Source organism: Pseudopipra pipra, chromosome 19, assembly GCF_036250125.1.
Source record: "Pseudopipra pipra isolate bDixPip1 chromosome 19, bDixPip1.hap1, whole genome shotgun sequence".
Lineage (NCBI taxonomy): Eukaryota > Metazoa > Chordata > Aves > Passeriformes > Pipridae > Pseudopipra > Pseudopipra pipra.
This window is the reverse complement of record NC_087567.1, coordinates 12,193,536-12,216,348: the sequence shown is the minus strand read 5'-3', so window position 1 is coordinate 12,216,348 and position 22,813 is coordinate 12,193,536. Positions and strand designations below refer to the sequence as shown.

The window sequence follows — 22,813 nt, the reverse complement described above, 5'->3', positions numbered from 1 at the left end:
TGTCACCTTAACAAAGTCAGGGAGGACTTTTGTGCCTTCAGAACTGCAGCATCCCGAGGAGATCCCTGTGGAGTGCAGGCAGCCACTGGACAGCAGCAGTGTGTCCCCTGCCAGTGGCCACTGCAACCCCTTGGACCCTGCCATGGCTCTGTTTCTCCCAGTCAGACCCACTTTGTTATCTCCTGCCTGTTGGAGGGGTCTCCCAGCACTCTGCTCCCCCTCCCCTCACAGCTGCCCTGAGACGTGCAGGGCTCTGTCAGACCCAGCTGACGGGGGCTGTGCAGGGCTCTGGGATGGAGGAGGATGCAGCAGGAAAAGCCAGAGCCCTTGGTGGCAGCTGGCAGGGCACAGCACAGGAGGTCCCAACCTCCTCTCGAGGGATGCAGGCTGGCGACCTGCTCCCTCTCCCCACACGTGGTCCCATCCTGATGCAAACACCTCACCTGGGCACGTGCTGCTGCACTGCACTGAGCGCCACATCCCTGTGCCCACCCTGCCCCAGTACCTCGGCAGTGGCACCTCCAGGTACCTGCTGAGCACCCACCCCGAGCCCTCCCGCAGGAACCAGCTCACAGCAGATACACCCTCACACCACTTGGCCCGGCGCGGCCACGGCTCTGCACTCACGAGGAGCTGGATAGTTGGGCCAGGGCCCGAAAAGCAGCTTCCCCACGTGCCAAGGACTCGTGTTCAGCCCCATCCTCCAGAACGGGCTCTGCGGGTGACGCTCCCACGGCCCCGGCTGTGCTCGGAGCTGCCCCCGCACCCCCACGCACCTACCAGGCTGTGCTGGATGAGGATGTTTATTATTTCGCTGGTCCCTTTTGTGAGATAATCCTATTTACCTCCATCACTTATGCCTCAGAAAATCACTCTGGCTGAGGGTTATGAAAGCACTTACAGCAGCGCTCCCCTGGCGCTCTGCAGCTCCTGCCCCCCCGGCTGCTCTCCCCGAGCATCCCTGCACTGCCCGGCGGCTCTGCAGCCCCTTCCCTCCTCTTCCCTCCCCCCCCAAGGGTCTTCACCTTTCCAGCCTCTTTGGGTCTTCCCCCTCCCCACCTTTTCTTTCCATCTTCCCCCCTGCTCACTCCTGGCTCCTCTCTGGGGTTTTACAGGAAGGGGAAGCAATAATGCTGGGGTGTATAGGGAGGTTGTGCCAAGCCTGCACTGAACTGGACCCATCTGGGAAGGGCTGGGAAGGGTTGGGAGGCCATGGCACAGCAGTGCTGCCCAAGGAGCACATTGGCATCGCTCACACTGCCCAGGCACAGGAAAATCCCCCTGGGAGGTCACCCAAAGGCAGAGGCCAGGCAGGATGGGGTGGGCCAGGCTCAGCAGGGAACAGTGGAACTCAGGAGCCATCTGTCTCTCTGTGGGTAGCTGCAGGACACATAGCCCAGCCCAGCCCAGCCCAGCCAGGGGGACCTGAGCAGGAGCCCCCGAGCCCTGGGGGAGTGCCAGGACCTACAGTGGGGGGTGGGAAGGGTTAAACAGAACTCTCATCCCCTGCCTGGGCTGAAGAACATTGATTGTATGTTGATCCCTTCACACATCTCCTCACAGTGGGATCGGTACAATCAATGGGGTCAGGTCAGGGAGAGGCAGCTGAGTGGATACTGATACCTTCCTCCTCCTCCTCATGCTGGGAATGGCACCTGCTGGGAAGCCCCTGCAGCTCCCACACCAGCTTCCTTGGGATTCCCTGCAATGGAGCTTCTCAGTCCCCTCTGAGCAGGGGAGGAGAGAGAGACCAGCAGCAGCGGGCAGGGGCTGCTCCAGGCAGGGAGGATGGGGCTGGGCTGCCTGCAGGCACTGCTGCTGCTGGTCATGGCCTTCCCACGAACTGGGAGACCCAGGAACAGCTGGGAGATGACCAGCCATGCTGGGAAGAGTCCCTGGTTCCCCTGTCCTGTTCACGCTGACCCAGCTCCATCCAGCTCCCACGCCAGAGCCTCATCCAGCTGAAGGCGTGAGCTCTGGCAGCAGCAGAGGCAGCAGCTCTGGCTGTGGCTGTTTCATGCTTCTACAAAGCAATCTGCTCCTTGGGCTCCTCTGTTCCTCCCTCTTATGCAACTGCACAAAATGTAGAGGAAAACAATCCCCTGGATGCTAATTTATCCGAGGAGCTCGAGCAGCTTTGCACAGGGCGGCAGTTTTAGCAGGAAAAAAACAAAGGGAACAGCCATGTCTGAAAGGCTGCTCCTGATATCTGCCCTGCCTTCCAGGGATCCTGCGCCACTTCCTGGGATCCTGCCCTGCCCAGCTCCCCACAGGGGTCCCTGCCCACATCCCTGCCTCCTGCATCTGCCACTGCCTGCATCCCTGCCTCCTGCTTCCATCTCTCCTGCCTCTTGTCCCCATCCCTGCCTCCATCCCTCTCTGCCAGATGGGCAGGGCTCTGGTTCTGCTCACCCACTCAGAGAAGCAAACTGGGGGTGGTGGGAGCAGTGGGATCCAACATAAAACCATCCCCCTGCTCCAGAGCTTTTAGTGCTCCGAGGTGACAACCCCCAGGGATGTGTGGGGAGATCCCAGCAGCCAGCCTGACCTCAGCACTGCTGCCAGGCTGGCACGGGGCTGCCCACACGAGCTGGGGTGCCCGTGGGAGCTGACCTGTGAGGTTCCTCAGGGGTACCTCTGCTGCTCTGCCCCCCAGGCACAGCCCAAGCCCCCACAGCCCCTCACCTCCGGCCGCTCTCCGTGCACGGGGACCTCTGGCAATTACAGGTTCTGTGGTACAAACCAGGCTTTGACAGCAGCCCAGGCAGGGGGATTGATTTCTTGCTTTATTTTAAGTGCAGCTAATCTAATAGGTAATTTATTTAAATGGATAGGGCAGAGAGAAATTACGTTTTCTCTCATCTCCAAAAGGATTCCACCGTGTCAGGTGACCCGGGTGAGCTGCACAGCTGGGCTGGGGGTCCCGATGCCTCCCAATAGCTGCCTTGATCAGCTTGTCATATTTTTCAATTCATTACAGCCATTTTAGCAAACAACCACTATGGATTTTTTGTTAAAACAGCTCTTGCTGTGTTAGCTGTGTGTGAGCTGGTACCTGCCTTAACCACTCACAGTAAAGCTTTCCCTCCAGGAAGGGGTCAGGGCTCCCTACAGACCCCCAGCTGAGCAGGGAGAGGGGGTGAGGGGTCCCCCAGTGCAGGCAGCCCAGCCCAGGGGTTCATCCTGCCACCAGAGCTTGTTCCTGGCCACAGCCTGTCATTAAAGCCTTTCTGGGATGTGCTGTGGGATGCTCAGAGCCACCAGCCACTTGCACATCAGAGCAGCAAGGGCAGAGAGCACACCCAGGCTGAGTGTGTGGCTTTAACACCTTTGGGAATCACCTTTAGTGCTCTCCATGGTTGAGCTGGGGCACAAGGGCTCCTGCAAACAGGCTCCAGCAAACACCCCTGAGCATTTTCCCAGGAAGGCAGGCTCATCTCCAGGCTGCAGCCCTAGCTAAGGAGGGGAATTTGGAGGTGTCAGGGGCACCAGTGACAGCTGGCACAGGCAAAAGCTCCTGCTGTGCCAGGGCTCCACCCTTGAGAGGGCATTCCCAGTACTGGGCTGTTTCTCTGCCAGTTCCACCGTGGGGATGTGGGTGAGCTCCCTCTTCATGGAGGGGACACTTATCTGGGTGATCACACCACCTCTCCTGGCAGAAAGGCAATGCCTGCCCTGGCCACCCATCCACAGAAGCTCCCAGCTGCACAGGCAGCCCCCACAGGGCCGGGCCAGCCCCACGCTCCCACCCCGCAGCGCTGCCACTGCCTCGCACATCCCAGCCCTCCCTGCCCACAACAACTCCAATAACGAGTAAATCACTGCTATTCCGTGCCCAGCTCTTCTGATCCATCCTGATGAGGACCTTCCCCTCACTGCCTCAAAGTCACAGGGTGGAGGGACACATCCTGCAGACACAGAGCACCGGGGAAGAGGACAGGCCCTGGGAAGGCTGCAGGGTGGGGGGTGGTCTCTCCCTCTGGGTCCCCCAGGAAGCCCTGCAAGCTGTGTCTGTGACCCCAATAAGAGGCAATAAATAGGGATGGAGCAGTGGGCTCGAGGCAGGGCATTAAGCCCTTGGTGGAGGCTCCTCAGCATCTCCATCACTGCCCAGGCTCTGCACCACCAGCGATCCTGCAGAGCCTCCCTGGCCCCGGGAAGAGCCAGCCCAGGGCTCCCGGTGAGACCCAGCGCTGGGGCAGGTTTATATCAGGTGCTGCTGTGTCTCATGTTGGCTGCAGGTGGTCCCACCGCTGCCACTGCGGCTGCACCGAGCTCTGGAGATCTGATGATGTGATAAGGGGCATCAGAAATGCAACTTGTTGCCTATTTCCCAGAGTAATTAATTTCATCTGTATTGAACAAATGACATAATTTGAGGATTTCTGGGTTATGGATTAACTAAAGACCAGATGAGAGCATCCTCATTGGCTCTGAGATTAATTAACAGCATGAGGTGAAGCAAGCTCTCTCCTCTCCCTTGGCTGCTGCAATTTTAATCCACCTGCCTGGCCCTGCACTGTCCTGCCCTGGGCAGCAGCACTACCATTGATCGAGGCACAGGAGCTCTAGCCAGCACTCCTTCCACACCAGGACACTGGGGGATGCCAGGGAATAAAGCCACATCTTATATTTCCTCAAGGCTTCTTGCTCCCCTGCCCAGGTGAGCAGTCCATGATCTATCTCCTACCTGCCCTGCTCCATCTCCTCCTCCCGGGGCACAGACTCAGGCCAAGGGTCTCCCCACACACACCTTCAGCCTCACTGAAAATTTTCTGTGTGGGGCCAGGCAACAGGGCTTAGTGCAGCGTTTATTCATGAGCCAGGCGTTTATTTAATGTGCCTTGTGAGGCAGGATCAAAGATCCAGAGCAGCACCTAATTAATTATTTTCCCCTTCTTCTGTACCATCCCCTCACTGAGCGCTGAGGCCCCGAATGGAAAAGCTCCCTTCCAATGACTCTGCATAATGAGATGGATTTGGACTCCAGCAAATTTGTTCAGTTTTATGGAGTATTATATGAAAATGCTGTGAAATTAAGTTCTGTCTTTGCTATCACGCCATGGCCATCAGAGCGCTTTTATGTACGGCGCTGAGACTAAAAGATGGGAAAGGGAGTCCTTGCTGCAGTAATGTGGTGACTGGGGAGAGGGAGGAGCCGTGCAATGAGGATGACATGGTGCAGGGTTAGACTGGGGAGATAATGAAGGAAACAAGAAAGAGATGCAGATGAAGAAGGCTGCGAGCAAAGAGCCTGGAACTGGAGCGGCGGCAGCCAGGAGGCTCCGGCAGTGGGGGGGGGCCGGGCACGATGGGGAGGACGAGGAGCGATTCCTTCTCCCACTTTTCCCTCTGTAAAGGGCTGCAGCAGCCCCACTTGTGGCATGAGGAGGCAAACACCACCATCCTGGGGACACAGCAGAAACCCCAAGGGAGGCTGACCCTCGTCCGGCACATCCCTGACTGGCCTCAGTCCTGCTGCCCCAGCAGCTGCCTTCCCATGCCAGCTCCTTCTCTCTCTGCCGATCCCATTTTGTTCTTTCTCCCCCCTCATCTCTTCCCACCCCCAGCCTTCCGCCCCCTCCTCTCCTCATCAGCCCTGCTCCCCCGCATCTACCCCAGAGTGAGCTATTTTTTCCCTTGGCAACTTTATAACCCATCTTCTTGCCTGACAGCAATTAAGTAATGCTTCACTTCCAATCCCATGGCCCATAAGCATTGGGAAAGGAAAATGTTAGAAAGAAGCAAACAATCAGATCTGCACACGGATGCACACACACGTGTACAGACAGACGGGGACAAATGCAGGGACAGGGAGGAGCTGGTGGGGATGGCTGAGCCCCTTCTGGGTTGAGAGGCTGGAGACCTCCTCACACAGGCCACAGCCCCCTGAAATGCGTGGCAGAGGAGAGAGGTTTCCATAACACACGGGAAGGTGAGCAGCATCATCCATCCCCATAGCCCCTGTGCCCAAGGCTGGCTCTCAGGCTGCTGCCCTTCCCCTGCCCCAGCACTGCCCCTCGCAGCTCCAGCACTCAGGGAGAAATGAAATGGCAAAAAAGCCCACCAAAAGAAAAAGAGGCAGCTCATCCCCCCGCTGTGATGGATGGGATTTTTTGGTGCCTGACAGGCCCTGAGCCTCTGGGGACCAGCACTGATAAATCACACCTTTCAGTTTGCTGTGAACATCTTCACTTTCCCGGGCTGGCCAGCGGCTGACACGGCACCGGCACAGCACCGGCACAGCACCGGCACCCCCAGAGCCCCGGCCACCTCCTGAGAGCTGCTCCTGCCCCGACTCTGCTGTGTGGACCACTGAGAACCTGTGCCAAGGGGGCTCAGCAGACACACTTCCTAATTTCCATGACAGCTGGCATGGGGTGTTGGCTGGTTTGGGGGTGCCAGAACGTGCCCATTGGGCACTGAGCCGGATCAGCCCCTCCGGTGGAGCCACCGGCGATGCCCATGCCCAGGTCTCTGCTGGCCCTGCACCCAGGGGCAATGGGCTGGGGCCCCATGAACCACTGCTGGTGGGGCTGCCCAGTTGGGGAAGCAGCAGGACTGGGGCTGCTTCCCACACTGTGGGAGCTCAGGAAGCTGCTGTCCTTCCTCACCCACCACAGGACATGCTCTGTGTGCTGAGGGAAGGGTGTGGAGAGCCCGGGGTGCTGGAAGCACTGCCTGCAGCTGGGACAGGATGGGAAGGGGACATGGCCCAGACCTTGGTGATGGTTCCAGGGAAGCCCACGGAGGAGCCACACCAGGTGCTCCATCCCACACTGCTGCCCCAGGAAAGGGGATGGGCAATATTGGTGCAGAGGCAAACGCAGCTTGACTAAAACAAGCTCCTTCCCATCCCTGGAGGAGCTGAAGCACAAACTAAGAAGAAACAAGTGACCAGTCAGCAAGAGAGCACAAAATCCGGGTGATTACTGAAAAGCTCTGGACATGGCTGTGAATCCCACAGCTGCCAACAGCATCCCCAAGCTATTAAGAGAAAAATCAAGATGTGGACAGAATTAGATTGGCCATAGGTGAAAAATGGCTCAATTATTTCTAGTGCCAGAACCACAGAAGGACATTTCCCTCTGTTCCTGAACCACAACCTCCCACTAATTAGCAGAGCTCGCGGAGAGAAAAATGCTCCGAGCTGCAGAACGAGCCACAGTGATGGACCCAGCGCTCCGTGGGCATTTGTATGTGCTGTGTGAGCGGGGAGGGAGCACCCTGCGGCAGAATTCCACAGCCTGGTTGGGATCAGGCCAGCTGTAGGAGGTGTGAGAGGTGATTTTTGCCCTCTGGGAGGGCAGGAGCAGAGCCAGGCTCCGTTGTGACAAGGACTGTCCTGGCTCTGGAGAGGGATATCCTGATCCCAGTGCTGGCTGCACCAATGCCAACTCCTGTCCCTGCTCAGACCATGGCCCAGTGTCCTTGCCTGTGTGGATGCCACGGCACAGGGTAACACCCTGCAGGAGCAGAGGAATTGCAGGAAGAAAGAGGGATCCCTGACGTTGGAATCAAGAATTCCTGAACCTACAGAGGCACTGAATGGGATGGAGGAGCGGGGCTGGCCTGCGAGGGCACAGCTCCGAGCAGAATCCAGCCCAGCCCGGGGCTCTGTGGGGCCAGGCTGGAGGGCAGAGATAGCCGCAGACACCGGCTCCCCAGCCTCTCCGCTCCTTTTTGCAGGGATCTTTTAAAACTACTGATGCATAAAACAAAAAAAAAAAGTTACCAGGAGGCCCTGCCCCCTCCCTGCCAAAGTTCGGAACATGCTGTCATCAAGAAAAATGATGCTGGCAAGAGAGAAACCCGCTGGGGTTGCTGGCAATTTCCCAGGCTCCAGCCCCAATGAGTGTTTATCAATAATTTCAGGATCTGGCTGTCGCGGGCGCTGACGGCAGCGCGGGCAGGGAGGGCGCGGGCAGGCGGGTGTCGGCACAGCCCCGGGCGGGAGCGCTGGGAAGGGAAATCAATTAACGGCTCCGCAGGAGCGGGGATTTGCCGGCATTACAGGGAAAGGGCCGTTCGCTCGCCTGTAACAGGGAAACGCTTAGACCGCGCTTGGTGACACAGAGGCACGTCCCAAGGCGGGGTGAGCTGACAACACGGCCAGCCCAGCCCCAGGCAGGGCCAGGGATGCTCACAGCTGATTCCTACGGGAGAGCAGCAGTACTGCGTGTGCTGAGCTGTGTCAGCCTGGCCCCAGCTGCAGGTCAGAGCTCCCCAGCTCCTGCCCACCATCTGTGGAGCCACACTCAACCCCCGCGTACACTTTTCCACCCAGGATGGGATGGGAGGCCAGGCTGGCAGCAGGTGAAGGCATCCCAGCTCAGGCTCCCAGGACCTGCCTGAATTCCTCTCACCGCTCTACCCAAGCCCTCCCTGTGCCAGGCCTGGCATTCCCTGACCACTGCTAATACATCCATCCTCCGTGAGCTGCTCTAACTGCAGCAGGGCCCCAAATTGCCCTGGGGTGCCCAACTCCACGTGTGACAAAGACAATCCCTCTTTTATTTAGGTTTTAAACCTCTTCCCTGATTGTTTCACTTGATGCCACCTATTTATGGGAACTAGTAAATATCCATTTCCCATTGCTTTAAACCATTCCTGAATTTAAAGAACACTATCCTCAATCATCTCTATTATCTCTCTTCTAACCAAGAGAGTCTCAGTTTATTATGTCCTACTCACACAAAGCTACTCGTGCCTTTGTTCAGCCCTGTCATCCTTCTCTTTACTTTCTTAGTTCAACTCCCTCCTGTCTGTGACTGGGCCACCAAACCCACTCAGTGCTGGCACTGTGGCACAGCCCAGAGCACTCCAGCACATGCTGCCACCCGCTTCCTTTTGGTCTCCTCCCCAACAACAACTAACAAGCTATTTGCCTGATCTGACTGACACAGGCTCAGAGATGGCATTTTCACTGAACTACCCACAGCGCTGGGAGGTCTCTTTTCCTGAGTAGGAATATGAAATTAAAGGTCAGTGTCATGGCTTTGTGTGTTCTCATTGGTCTTACTTGATTTGGAAACCTTCACCAGCCACTCACACTGGAGCTGTGGCTCCCATGAGTGTGGAGAATTTCACAGAGGGCACAGACCCAGCCTGGCACCCTCTGTGAGAAGAGTCCCCCAGAACCCAAGCACCAGTCCACGGCAGGAACAGCTGGGAATGTGCCTTCATATGTGGCGAGAACATGCTCATCAGCCAACCCTCACACACATCTACTTCTAAGAACACCTTCCCTCCCTGGCTTTCTCAAGCTCCCAAAATTCCATATCCTGTTCTTTAGGAGATGGCAAGGACTGCCCATCCTGATGCCTGCAGCAAGACACGTCCCTGGCACCCCATGTCCCACTCAGATGGGACACATCCCTTGGCACCCCGTGCCCCAGGCTGGCCTCCCCAGAACCAGCCACTTCCCTGCTGGAAGGAATTTTGTTTTGAGCATTTGTCCCAGCATCCAGTAGGGATCAGACTGGGAGTGCTCATTCCTGCACTGCCTCTGAAAAGCTTCAGCTGTCCCTTCTGAAAGGAACGTTTATTAATATTAATACTCTGCATCATGTCAGCTCTTCTGTATTTCTGCTCCCTCCCCAAGCACCTTCCCTGCCTGTCCTGCTCCCAGCAATTCCACAGGCAGGGCCTGTGCTGCTGGGTGTTCCCGAGCACAGCCCTGCTGTGGCTGTAATGGATTGGTGACACCGTTATATTTATCGGTATTTCAGGAGAAAGGAAAAGGCTACTGGGTGTTCATATGTTCTTGTTGTATTATTTAAGAGAAGCCATTTGAGAGCACAGGAGAAGCAGTGTCTGCTCCCAAAAGGAGGGAAAATAATGGAGGGGAATATTTGCAAAAAGCTCAGTTAAGTAAATATTTTATGCCCAATAATGTTATGGCTTCTGAATGATGCATGTGAGAGAGTTGAAAGGAGGTGAGGCACAGAGTGAGGAGCGTGTGGTGAGCATGGAGGTGTCGGTATGGGGAGAACACAGTGCCCTGGCCAGTACCTCTCACCCTGGCAGGGCTGTGCCACTTCAGGAACTGCAGCTGCCTCGTTGCTTTGCATGGGAGCAAATCAGCCCTGCGTGGGAGCAGGGACCAGGGATCAAAGAACAGGAAGACAGCAGCAAAGGGATTGCCTTGGGCCAGAAGGAAGAGGCGGGCAGGGGAAGAGGAGGAAGGGCAGTCAGTGTGGTGGCCTGGGGGGAGGAGAGCAGGGCCAGCACAGAGGGGAGACATTTCCCTGGGCAGAGGAATTCTCCTCCCAGCAGGCACAGGGTGAGCATCTGGCACAAGGGAAGCACAGAGAGGGGTAAAATACCATTAAGTGTAATAAGAAATGTACTTAATCAATGAGCTCTACAGCTGAGGATCAATGGGAGGCAGACACAGCCATTAGCTAAGAAAGCTGAGGAAGAGCCACGGGCTCAGATAGAGTGGTCGATGCCAGGATTAACTGAGCAGCAGAGGAAGGGTCCCAAGTGGAGCACAGAGCCAGGCTGTGCCCACAAGGCAGGACTGACCTGCTCTGCAGGTCTCAGACCCCGATAGGGAACAGAAAGAGGAGCCCAGGCCATGGGCTGCTGAGGAGTCTCGTGCTGAGCCCTGGGAAGCACCATGGACCCCGGGCAGGACATGAGTATTCAGCACCAGGGAATGGGACTGATGATGCCAGAGCAAAGAAGGGGCTTGGGCCCCTCATCATCCTCCAGGGACGTTGCTTGGCTGCAGAGAGCAAGAGACAGGGGTTTACGCCCTGCTCTTGTCCTTTTGCCTCTCTGCTCACCTTGAGCGCTGGCTGGACTGCTCCCCAAGGACCCTCACGTGAAAGAAGCCCAAACTAGACAGCAAAGAGGTCACCCTCCCAAGAAGGGGTTGCACCAGCCCAGGTAAACAGAGCTGCTGCTGAGTCAGGGCTTGCCCAGGCCCCAACCTTGAGCGATGTCCCAGTGCTTCCCTGACCCAGCCTGGAGCCCGTCCGGGTGGTGCCAGCATGTGGCTGAATCACCACACACAGGGCTTCCTCAGGAGAGAGGCTTGATTTTCAACCCATGAGCAAATTTAGCACTGGGGAAGGCAGACAGTGAGTGGGCACAACCTCTGGGGCTCTGACAGTTCTGCTGCTGAGACACTCCCTGGGCTCCATCAGACCCCCAGCTCCTCCAGCCAGCCTGACCCTGGTGCTGAACTCCAGCTCTGTGCTCCAAGGCTGTCACTCTCAATCCTGACCCCTGTTAGTCCCTTCCCACACTCGCCAAAACTTGACGGCCAGAGCCCGATTGGCCCAGAGCCAGCAGGGAGGAGCGGCGTGAGGAGACTTCGGGGACCAGGTGCCGATGTAGAGACTGCTCAGAGCGTTCCAGCCCGGGGATGTGCTCGAGGCAGAGCTACCGTGCATGCCCGGGAGGGGATGGAAAGCGGCTGGCCCCCGGAGTCCCTCCCCGGGGTGGGTTCCCTTGTCCCGCCGGGGCTGAAATCTCATCCCCGATCCCGGGAGATGCTCCCGGCGCGCGGGGCTCGCGCTCCATCCCCGATCCCGGGAGTTGTTCCCTTCGCGCGGGGCTCCATCCCCGATCCCGGGAGTTGCTCCCGGCGCGCGGGGCTCCATCCCCGATCCCCGATCCCGGGTCCCCCCCGGTCCCCCCGCCGCGGCCGCACAGCGCCACCTGGCGGCCGGGCCGGCGCACGGACGCGCTGAGGATGGGGGGGTCCCGGGGGTCCCTCCCGGGGGTCCCTCCGAGCCCCCCCGCGCTCGGCGGCACCGCGGCTCCGGCCCGTGGCAGGTACCACGCGGAGCGTCGCGGCCCCCCAGGTCCCGCCCGGCTCTTTGCTGCAGGGGCTCAAGGAAACGGGAGATTTGGGGGGGTCTCTGCAGCCACCCCCGCGCTGGTGAGTGGGTCCAGCTCCGCGGCCAGACCTGCACGGACACCGCACTGCCTCATCGGCTCCCGCAGATCCAGGACTCTCGGGAGCAACAAAGGAGCAGTTTCCCGGGGGTAAGACCCAAACTCTTGCCGGCCGGTACCGGCATCCACGTCCTGCCCAAGGAGCGCACCCCCCGCGGCACTCAAAGCCTCTTCTCCCACCTCCTTCCTCTTTTCTAACCTGTCCAAGCTGCTTGGCTGGAGCACCTTCCTCCCTCCATCTGCTTCAGGGCTCGGGCCAAGTCCGGGGCTGCTTCTGGTTCCATCCAATGCCCTGGCAGTGCTGCTCTGCTCCTCACCTCGGGGCTGTTACGATACCCATCACTCCACGCAGCTGTCCCAGGTGCATCCCATCCCCAGCAGCTCCACGTACCTCCCCCACCGTCACCCCAGACCCCCCAGGTGCAGCACTCCTGTTCTGCTCACAGGGCAGCTTTAACCACAAGGTCCTGGCACAGGAGGTTTATTCCTTTGAAAATGAAAAAATAAAGAAGGAAACCTGCCCAGCCCCTGCCTGCCCAAACTGCTCCCCGGCACTTCCCTGCACTGCCCATGTGTCCACCCGCCCCAGGGAGCTGTGTGTTTGCCCGTGGGGTGCTGAGCACATCACTTTTTCCAAAGGCTGGAATCAGGCTGGGCCCCCGAGTGGGGCACTTCCACTGGTGGGTAACTTCTCTGGGCTCATGGTCTCTATTTTTTAGCCCCTTCATCAGTCTTCATGGAGTTAATTGGTGCACAAGTGCAGGATGGACAGTGCCAGCCCCAATGTGCTTAGCAGGGACCATGGTCCCCACTGAGCTGCTAAGGCTGATACCTGGTGATGCCCTCAGAGTTCATGCCTGTTCTCAGGAGTGTTTCCAAGGATGCAGGATCACTGCTGTCAGCATGGAGCCCGTGCTCTGGAGGATGCTGAGCAGGGACATGGTGGGCCCAGAGCAGCCCCAGCCCCTCGGGCACATCCGCACACGGAAGGAGCTCCTGGGGCATCCTTAGTGCCAAATCAGCCGGTTTGGGTGGGACTGGCAGTGTCCCCAGGCAGCACGGCCAAAGGTGATGTTCTTTATCGGTGCCTCGTGCTCCTCAGATACCCAATATCAAAATGTGCTTTGAAACACTCCTGATATCAAATATTCCTTGGAGATTAGTGCAGTGCTTCCTTCTAGCTCATCCCTTCCCTCCCAGCAGAGCCGATGAACACGATACGTTATCAGGACCTTCCCGCACTGTTAGCAGTGGCACAGGGACCTGGTGACCCACCTTGGAACAACACACTGAATATATAGGAATTTCCATGAGCTTAGTAAATGATAATATCTTTATCATGTGAGCCCTTTAAACCCTCAGTTCTGCCAGGAGCCTCTGTCCTCGATGAAGGACAATATCGGACCCAGGGCACTGATAAAAAATAGTTCCTTGAGTAAACAGCAGCGTCAGGCTGGAGAGAGGAGTGCTAGGCTGGCAGAGAAAGGTGCTGGACTGGCACAGAGGGGTGCTGGGCTGGCAGAGAAAGGTGCTGGGCTGCCATCAGTCCAACACTGATGCCCTCTGTTAGCAGAAGGGTTTGGCTCAGGGCTCGAGGCACAGGGCAGGATCCATCCCAGCATTTCCACTGCCTGCAAACAGAATGTCCAAGGCTGCACTCCCAGCTGGTGTTTGCCATGAGGTCCCTGGTGGGAATGCTTGGACCACTCACAGTGCCCTTGAAATATTATCCTGTGTCACACCGGGGAAACACACACACAGGCGAAGAGATGCTGATGCACCCTGAGGAACTGGTCCAGATGGGAACACTCGGGATGCTCAGGGCTACAAAGAGACTGTCATTCATCCAGGAAGGACGAACCCATGTGCCTGAGACTGCTCTGCCCAGCTCAGCCTTGGAGAAAAACACACAGAAATGACCCCACCCAGTGCTGGGGAAACTGGTGGAGATGGCGAGGAGGGGATGCAAAGCTTGGCGAGGAGGGGATGCAAAGCACCCAGGAATAAATCTGGACCTGAGCAAAGGGACATCAGCAAAGACATAAAGGTTGGGAGTTCAGAGCCCAGAGAACTAAGGCAACCTCTGTTACATAACTCTACAAATGCCTTAAACTCAGTTTTGCTGAGAAATGAGTTGTCAGCAATGATTAAACCTCGGAGAAGCCATAAACCAGCAGATATTGATAACATGGGATGCTGATAGGGTGAAGCTCAGCAGTTTGTAAGTGGATGAGGGTCATCCACGGCAAGCAACAGAGCCCGGGCAGTGGGAGCTGGGCTGATGGGATACAGGGGCTTCAGAGCTGGGCTCACACTCTGGAGCATCCCTGGGGGTTGATGCATGGCCAGGATCCAGGGAAGATCCTCCTTCCCCAGTGTTCAGCTCCACAAAGGCACACTGGAGAACCCTGGGTAAATCCAAGCTCCTCCCTGATCCTCTGAGCCCCCATCCTGAGGTGGATGAGCAGCCCTGGGGGGGTGACTCGCCTTGTGAGGCCAAACTGCTGAGCACAGGGCAGGGCACTGAGAGCCAGGAGTGGGGAAAGGACACCACAGTGGGCTGAGAGAGATGGTGGTGGGGACCTGGGGGGCTGTGCAGGCCAGTTCCCAGCCTCCCATCACACCAACAAACTTCCCATTCATGCACACCAACACAGCACCCACTGCCTCTGATGGAAGAGGCAGATTTGGCATTTGACCCATCAGGAAATTTAAGCTGACCTACTGCAGTGAGACACAACCAGAGGCTCTGATACGAAGTGCTGGCTGAAGCCATGCACCCCATCAGCAACTGCAAGATTAGATAAGGACTGAACTTAGTCCCATCCCACACATATTAATGTGAGCTCTCCAGACATCTGGGCTATTCCTGTTCAAGGGCATGAAGATGCTGCCATCACTGGGGCTGCTGTTTGCTGCCCTCTCCTTAGCAAGATGCATCCCCCTGCAGCGGGCACCCAACCGCAGCAAACTCCTCCTCGTGTCCTTTGATGGTTTTCGGTGGAACTACGACCAGGACGTGGACACCCCCAACCTGGACACTATGGCTGCAGAAGGGGTGAAGGCCAAGTACATGACTCCTGCCTTCATCACCCTCACCAGCCCATGCCACTTCACGCTGCTGACCGGTGAGTAGCCCAGCCAGAGGAGCTGCAAGGAGGGCTGGGGAAGGGCAAAGTCAAGGCTTATGCATCAGTGAAGGACACGCTGTCAGGAGCTCCAAACCCAGCAGCACACAGAGCTTTAGAGCAGAGAAAAGGCAAGGGCTGCGAAAATGGTACATTTAAATTAGATAGGAGGAAGAAATTCTTCCCTGTGAGGGTGGTGAGGCCCTGTGGCAGCTGTGGCTGTCCCATCCCTGGGAGTGTTCAAGGCCAGGTTGAATGAGACTTGGAGCAGCCTGGTCTAGTGGAAGGTGTCCCTGCCCATGGCAGGGAGGTGGAATCAGATGGTTTTTAAGGTCCCTCCCAACTCAAACCACTCTGGGATTCAATGAACTGAACCTGTATTTATCAAAGGTAAATAGTGCCAGAGCAACCCAATAGCCTCATTTGGTAAGATAAATTATTTTTTAAACAAGGGAGATGCTCTAAATTTAATCTCTCTGGACTTCAGTAAAGCATTTGATATAGTGCCACATGGGAAATCATTAGTTAAGGCAGAGAAGATGAAGATTAGTACAAAATCTGTAACGTGGGGAACTGAGGGGCTACGGGAAGAGGATGCAGGGGATGCTGAGAGGAGACTGTCAAGCTGGAGGGAGGGCACCAGGGGAATTCCTGAAGAATCGATTTTGGAGCCAATCTTATTTAAGATTTTAATTAATAACCTTGGCATAAAAGAGTGGAGCATGCTAATGAAAACTGCTGATAGGCAAAGGCAGGGAGGCAGCGTCAACACGAGGGAGGACGGGGACATCACGCAGAGGGGACTGCGCAGTCCTTGGCACCAGTGTAATAAAAATAGCACAAAATATAAGAGTCAAAGTGCAAATCTCTCCTCTCTGATGGGAACTTCTCCTGCTCACTGACCTCGTGGGTTTAGGTGAACATGGGATAACAGAACCTGCCCATGCTGAGAGGGCAGGAGAAAATGCAGGTGGCACCGGTGCCTGGCTTGGCCCAGGTGAGACCCACCAGATACCAACCCATGCACATGGGAAGCAGCATTCCCCCAGCATCTCCTTCCCTGCCCCAGGACCCCACTTTGTATGAGGCGGTGGGAGGAAGGGGCAAAGGGAGAGGTGGGAGGGGGAGGCTGAAGGTCCCCACTGACCCAAGGCAACCCATCACCCAGCGCAGGGGTGAGACCTGCCCAGCACAGCCTGGCTCACCCCCTGCCCCTCGTCTGTCCCACAGGGCGATACCTGGAGAACCACGGGGTGGTCCACAACATGTGGTTCAACACCACCACAGGTGTGAAGCTGCCCTACTACACCACACAAGGCATAAGCAGCTGGTGGGACAACGGCAGCCTGCCCATCTGGATCACTGCCCAGAGACAGGCAAGTGAGGCACCTCCTCACACACACCCACCCTGCACACACCCACCTCACCTGCCATCCTGCAGGAAAAGCTACAGGCAAGCCATTATCCCTGGTGGTTGTGAGTTCCCAGCCTCCCTGAGAATGTCAGGCTAATTAGACCAGCAAAAAACGGAAATCTCCAGACACTGGCAGGAATAATTATGATCGTTCTATTAAAAATAGCAAAAAATAATAGATGCATTTCAGCTTTATTAAGACATTAATGAAACAGGTTATACTGTTCCTGTTTAAAGAAGCCTCAGCCCCAGTTCCTCAGGGAACATCCTGAGTCCAGGGGTTCCATACACCTCAGGGCACACCCAGGGCAGGTGGGTGGCAGCCCTGGGGGCCAGTCCCCTCTTCCCTGGGGCCTGCAGCAAGCCCAGCAGGCTTTGAATCTGGCTTTAAGACAGGACCTGAGACCTGGCCCAAGACATATACCTTTTGCCCGTATTTACCTGCCAAAATGCCTCCTCTGATTTCAACAAAACACAACTTAATGTCTTGATGATCAAGAACCAGAGAGCCCATGCAAGCTGCAAATGGGTCACTGATTCCAAAGTTCTAACTGGTGTTACTAACACAGTGAGAAAACCAGTGTGACAGGGCAGTGCTTTCAGTTAATCACTTTTAATTGGCAATGAGCAAAAAGATCTCATTAGGAGGTAGCTGCACTGACAGATGGAGGGACACTGCCAAGCAAGTTCAGGGGAGTTTATGGAGTGTCTCCACTCACAGGGTTTGAAGACAGGCTCTATCTACTTCCCTGGAGGAAAAGCAAAATACCAAGGGGAAGAAGTGAACAAGAAGTTGGTGGAGCCTGCCATATTCAGCTACAGCAACGAAACCAACTGGAGGCAGAACATTGACACGGTCATGGAATGGTTCACAGTGGACAACCTCGACTTCATCGCACTCTACTTCGGAGAGCCAGACTCCTCAGGGCACAAGTTTGGCCCTGAATCCACAGAGAGGAAAAACATGATCGAGCAGGTGGACAGAACCATCGGTTACTTGAGGCAGCGTATCCGGGAGAGTGACCTGGAATCAAACCTCAACCTCATCATCACGTCTGACCACGGCATGGACACCGTCATAAAGACCAACGAGATTCTTATCCGGACCATAAACAACTTCACATTCCAAGACATCGACTTTGAACTCTTAGATTACGGACCAAATGGACTCCTGGTGCCAAAGGAGGGGAGATTAGAGCATGTGTACTCAGTCCTGAAAGATGCCCACCCCAACCTGCACGTGTACAAGAAAGAAGAGTTTCCAAAGAAATTCCACTATGCCAACCACCCTCGGATCACCCCACTCGTGTTGTACAGCGACCCAGGATATGTGATCCATGGGGTAAGGTGTATGCACAGCCATATTCTACTGTCCTTTGGGATGAGCCTCTCTCCTCCTCTTCCTCTCACAGCACCCCAGCACTCACCCAGCTTTAGGCCTTTGTGCTGATTGGTCTCCCTAAAACCAGATTGAAATTCAAGCTCTTTGTGTAAAGATCTTCTCTGCTGTTGAGAAGATAAAATGTCCAGAAGCCTTGGGGTAGGACTTGCATGAATGCAAATCTCTGTGTCAGGATCCTCTCCTAGCCTGGCATGAAGGGAAGGTCCAGTGTTAAGGCCAGCAGGCAGCTTCCCATTGGAAGCTCCTCAGTACAACAAAATTTGGGTGTGCTGATGTTTAGGGAGGCAACTTGCAGGATGTAATTGCTTGAGAGGGGTGTCTGAGGGCACCTCCAGCTGCTGCAGAGTATAACACTAATAGATCAGCTTCCAAAGCCGAAAGGAACCAACCAGACCATCAAACCCTGCAGGAGCAGAACGGTGTGTGCGAGGCAGGAGACACGGGGGCATCCAGCAGTGCTGCTGCCCCGGGGCCGTGCTGGGGGTGGAGGGGTTGGGGTGCTCACATCCTCACTCTCCCCTCCAGAGGATCAAGGTCCAGTTCAATAAAGGGGAGCATGGTTTCGACAACGAGGACATGAACATGAAAACCATCTTCCGTGCCGTGGGACCTGCCTTTAAGAAGGGGCTGGTGGTGGAGCCCTTCGAAAGCGTCAACGTCTACGCCCTGCTCTGCGAGCTGCTGGGCATCACCCCTGAGCCCCACGACGGCTCCCTGGAGGTCACCAAGCCCATGCTGCGAGGGTCGGAGGACACTGGGAGCGAAGGTGGGCACCGGGAGTAGCAGCAGGCACCGGGAGCGGCAATGGGCAGCGGGGGTGGTGGCAGGCACTGGGAGCATCAGTGAGCACCGGGAGTGGGCACTGGGAGCAGCGGCAGGCACTGGGAGCTCACACCGGGAGCGGCACCGGGCACCAGGCACTGGGAGCGGCACTGGGAGCTCACACCGGGAGCGGCACCGGGAGCGGGACTGGGAGCTCACAGCGGGAGCGGCACTGGGAGCTCACACTGGGAGCGGCACCGGGCACCGGGAGCGGCACCGGGAGCGGCTCCGCCGGGATTCCCGCGGGAACAGCGACACCTGGCGGTCGCCGCCGCCCGGCGGCTCCGGGCACCGGCCCGTGCCCCTCCCTCCCTCCCTCCGCCGCCCCCTCCGCCGCTGGGGCCCCCCGGGCTCGGTAACCGGGCAGGGGTCACCGTGTCCCCGGCGCCGGGACGGGGGTGCTGCCCCCGGGGCAGGGCTGGCACTGACCCCCCTCTCGGCCCTGCAGGTTCGGGTGCTCCTCTCCCTCCTGCCAAGAACCTGCCGCTGATGCTGGGACTTGCTCTCGTTCTGGGATGCTGGGGAGGAGTTTTCTAACCCCCATCAGGTAACTGACCCCAAGGACCCCTGGAAGGACTCCTACTCGGGCAGACGTGGGGTCTCCCTGGGCACTGTGTCTGTGGAACTGCTGGCCACAGTGCTGGGCTGGCCATGGCACCAGCCCAGCTCTAGTCAAGGCAGCCACCTGGCCTGGGAGCCTCAGAGGCATCCCAAAGTCAATCAGCGCTTCCAGCCTCTGCTCCAAGAGCCCTGGTCACCCTCAGCATTGTCCTACCTGTCTTTCTGTCCTTTATGGCTGTGGACAAAAATGGGAAATGCCACCTATGCACCCCTGAGCTCCAAACCCACAGCCAGGATGGGCCTGCTCGCACTGCACCATGGCAGCACTCCTGAGACCTGCCCCATCTGCAGCTGAGTTACCTCTTGGGAGCTCTGTGAGGGATGGTGATGTACTTTGGAGAGACAGGGAATGTGGCCGTGCCAGGGCCAGGACCCCCCCCAGCTCACAGCAAACTCCCAGCCCTGCAATTGCCAAACCCCAGAGCTGTGCAGAGCCCGTTCAGTTGTGCCAGATTCACGGGACCCAGCAGGGCTGAGGCAAAAGGCCTTCATACGATTCCAAACTTCCCTCTGCAGGAAGCAGCCCAGGGTCCCTCAGCCAGGCTGTGTCTTAGGGGACAGCAGGACACCCCCATCCCACAGGCCCAGTTCTGGCCCTTCCAGCAGGGCATTCCAGCAGCCCCAGACCCACCCCAGATGCTGCGGTGCCTTTCCCCAACCCTGTGCCTCATCTCAGGGGCTCGATAAACATCTGTTGCCATAGAGACTCACTCACTGTATCAGCTTCACCCAACGAGATGAAACAAGAGCCGCACCCTCAGAAAAACAGGAAGAAAATGTTTGGCTTGAAGCCGTGCTGGGGTGGGGGTCAGGGCGGCAGCAACAGCGGGAGGCTCTGAAAGGGGAGCGTGGCCAGTGCTGTGCACACCGTTGACGTTGATATAATGACAACAGTGCACAGAAACCTTCCCAGCTTTCCTGCTGGTGACCTTGGGACTTTCTGTGCAGGTCAGCACATCCATGCCCATTTTACAGGAGGAGGTAGCCAGCTCCATTGGGAAGTTGGTATCCTGGAGATCCCAGCAGAGTCTGCAGAGCTCAGAATCCAGTGGTGCCAGGCTCCATATGCCCCCATGCCAGTAGTCCTCAGGGTGCTCCAGTGGGTGTGGAGCAGGATCACAGACTCATGGAATGGTTTGGGTTGGAATGGACCTTAAAGCTCATCTCATTTTAAGTCCCCTTTCCACTACACCAGGCTGCTCCAAGCCCCATCCAACCCGGCCTTGGACACTTCTAGGGATGGGGCAGCCACAGCTTCTCTGGGCAACCTGTGCCAGGGCCTCACCACCCTCCCAGGAGAGAATTTCCTCCTAACTGCAGTGAGGAAGGGACTGTCCTGGAGGTACACTGAACCCTGCCATACCCCTGCAGGAAGGTTTCCACTGCTCCTGAAATCACAGGGTTTGCCAAGGGACACACCTCGTTGTGGCTGTTTTCACGTGGAGTGGCAGGACATAAAACACTGGACACAGTACTTGGTCTTGATGCATTTCCAGCACGGAGCATCGTTCGATCTCTGTGCCTCTGAGACCCGGCCCTGCTCCTTCGTCCCCCCTGCCTCTCTCCCGGTGCCGTGCCCATGTCCGGGTGTCCCGGTGTCCCGGTGTCCCGGTGCAGTACCGGCAGCCGGCGGCCGGGGGCTTCCGAGCCGCGCTCACAGCCCGGCATTCCCGGGATCCCGGCACTGGCGGTGGGAGCTTCTCACGGTAAACCCCCCGCTCAGAGCATCTCCCAAAACCCGTGGTGCCCGCAGTCACCAGCCGCTCGCCCAGCGCCGCCCGCTGCCCCGGGGCCATCAATCCCCCGGAGAGGGACCCGCTCCTCGGTCCTGCGGGACAAAGCCTGGGAACCACCTCCGGCAGCCGCCGAGCCCGGGGCGCTCCCCAGCACCCACCACAACGCACAGGGATGCTCCAAGTGATGCCCTGGAGATCCATGTCACACACTGCAATCTCCTGGCCCCCTCCTCCCCCCGACAAAACGCTCAGGATGAGGAATGCTCCAATGTCCCAGGCCAGATGGGTGCAAGGAGGTTTAACCCCACGGACGCACTGAGCTGTGACAGCCCAAACTGGCTGCTGCCCCTCTGCTCTGCAGCCCAGAAGCCATCTCTAGCCCAGCCTCTTCCCAGGAAAATCCAAAACCATCAAATTTTGCATGTCCTTTGAGTCTTTGCCAACCTTTCCCACTGCTCCTCACACCTTGTGCACTGGTACCGTGGGACATTTCCACCAAACATTTCCCAGTGACAAAGCTTAAAGTCCAGCCTGGCCTTGTCCGGACACAGCCACTGCCTGATCCCCACATCTCCCCCCGCCCTCCCATTCCCACATAATTCATTCCCCGTTGCCCCCCTCTCCGGGCTGGGGGTCACACGGCAGGGAGAGCCCTGCTGTGTATTGCATCCCAATTTGCCATGCATTTCCACACCATTTGCTTCCCTTTCTTTTTCCTGCACTGGGAAGCTGCTCACTGCCCAGGGGTCCAAAGTGCTTCAGGATGGGAAGATAACAACAAACATACAGGGACACATATTTATTTATGGAACACAGTGTGCAGGGACACTGCTGCCTCCCAAAATGCCCAGTCTGGGGGTGGCACGTGCCCCTATGATTCCCACATGTGGCCGTGGGGTCCAGACATGATTCCCACATGTGGCCAGGGACCACCCCATCCTGGAAGCCGCTCAGCTCCTTACCCAGCTGTGGTACTCAAATGATATGCAGATCTCTGTGCTTTAATTGGCCGATGCCTTGGGAAAACAGCCACCATTTGCCCACAACAAACATGGCCACCGGGGCCCAGTCCAGGGAGCAGCACAGCCCTTCTCCCTTCAACAGGCAAAGGGGACTTGGCTCCCCGTCCCTTCCTCTGACAGCAAACCCCAGCCCTCACTACCTAAATAATGCAGGAAGCGCAGCATTCCTGGGATGTCTGGCGTACTTGGGAAAAGCTACAAAATCATGTTCCACCAGATTAGTTCAGGGGTCTGACTCTCATTTTTAAGATGCCAAAGGTTTTCTTGGTGGTTAGTGAGTTTTTTGGCCCCTCTGTCACTTTGCTTGGCGGGAACACGAGGCCAAGCTATTCAGTGTGTGTTCCTGGGTTTCTCTGGGAAGGTGACGCCTCTCTCAGGGATCAGAAACACTGAACTCAGCCTAAAGGCACTTGCAGGTGGAGCCGCAACTTCGGCAGCAGCTGGGGGAGCATCTCCTCACGCCCCAGTCAGCCCCCCAAGCAGTGCAGCTCCTGTGGTAGCTCCGGCCAGTGATGCCCAGGGAAGCTCCGTCACTGGGATGGTCCCCTCTGGCTGACCGAGTGACCCACTCTGCCAGGGGTATAAACCAAGGAGCCCACAGTAGCCCAGGGTTGCCCAGGACCAGTTCCCAGTAAACCCCTGGGGACAGAAAGGAGATTTCCAGCCCAGGAAACAGCACAGCCCTTTTCACCCTCAGCTCCCCATCAGTGCAGAGACGGGAACTAGACATGTGTGGTGTGGGGGCTATACAGAAT

The 22,813-nt window shown here is 57.1% G+C and overlaps 2 protein-coding genes across 3 annotated transcripts in view; one reads left to right on the top strand and one right to left on the bottom strand.

The window, feature by feature from the left end:
• The window catches only part of RBFOX3 (RNA binding fox-1 homolog 3), a 141,660-nt gene that overhangs the window by 117,605 nt on the left and 1,242 nt on the right, over positions 1–22,813 (bottom strand). The window lies entirely within an intron of this gene.
• Positions 14,768–21,313, top strand: ENPP7 (ectonucleotide pyrophosphatase/phosphodiesterase 7). The gene is made up of 6 exons (XM_064676314.1): positions 14,768–15,041; positions 16,272–16,417; positions 17,177–17,797; positions 18,383–18,623; positions 19,128–19,226; positions 20,249–21,313. The coding sequence occupies exons 1-5, from the start codon at positions 14,795–14,797 to the stop codon at positions 19,214–19,216; spliced, it is 1,344 nt and encodes a 447-aa protein (XP_064532384.1). The 5' UTR covers positions 14,768–14,794; the 3' UTR covers positions 19,217–19,226; positions 20,249–21,313.

What these genes read in the sequence shown, in the direction of transcription:
- ENPP7 (XM_064676314.1), top strand. Translation starts at nt 14,795, where the DNA reads ATGAAGATGCTGCCATCACTGGGGCTGCTGTTTGCTGCCCTCTCCTTA. An exon ending in CAGGATATGTGATCCATGGG is followed by an intron (nt 17,798 to 18,382) that starts GTAAGGTGTATG and finishes TCTCCCCTCCAG; the next exon opens with AGGATCAAGGTCCAGTTCAA. An exon ending in GGAGGACACTGGGAGCGAAG is followed by an intron (nt 18,624 to 19,127) that starts GTGGGCACCGGG and finishes TCGGCCCTGCAG; the next exon opens with GTTCGGGTGCTCCTCTCCCT.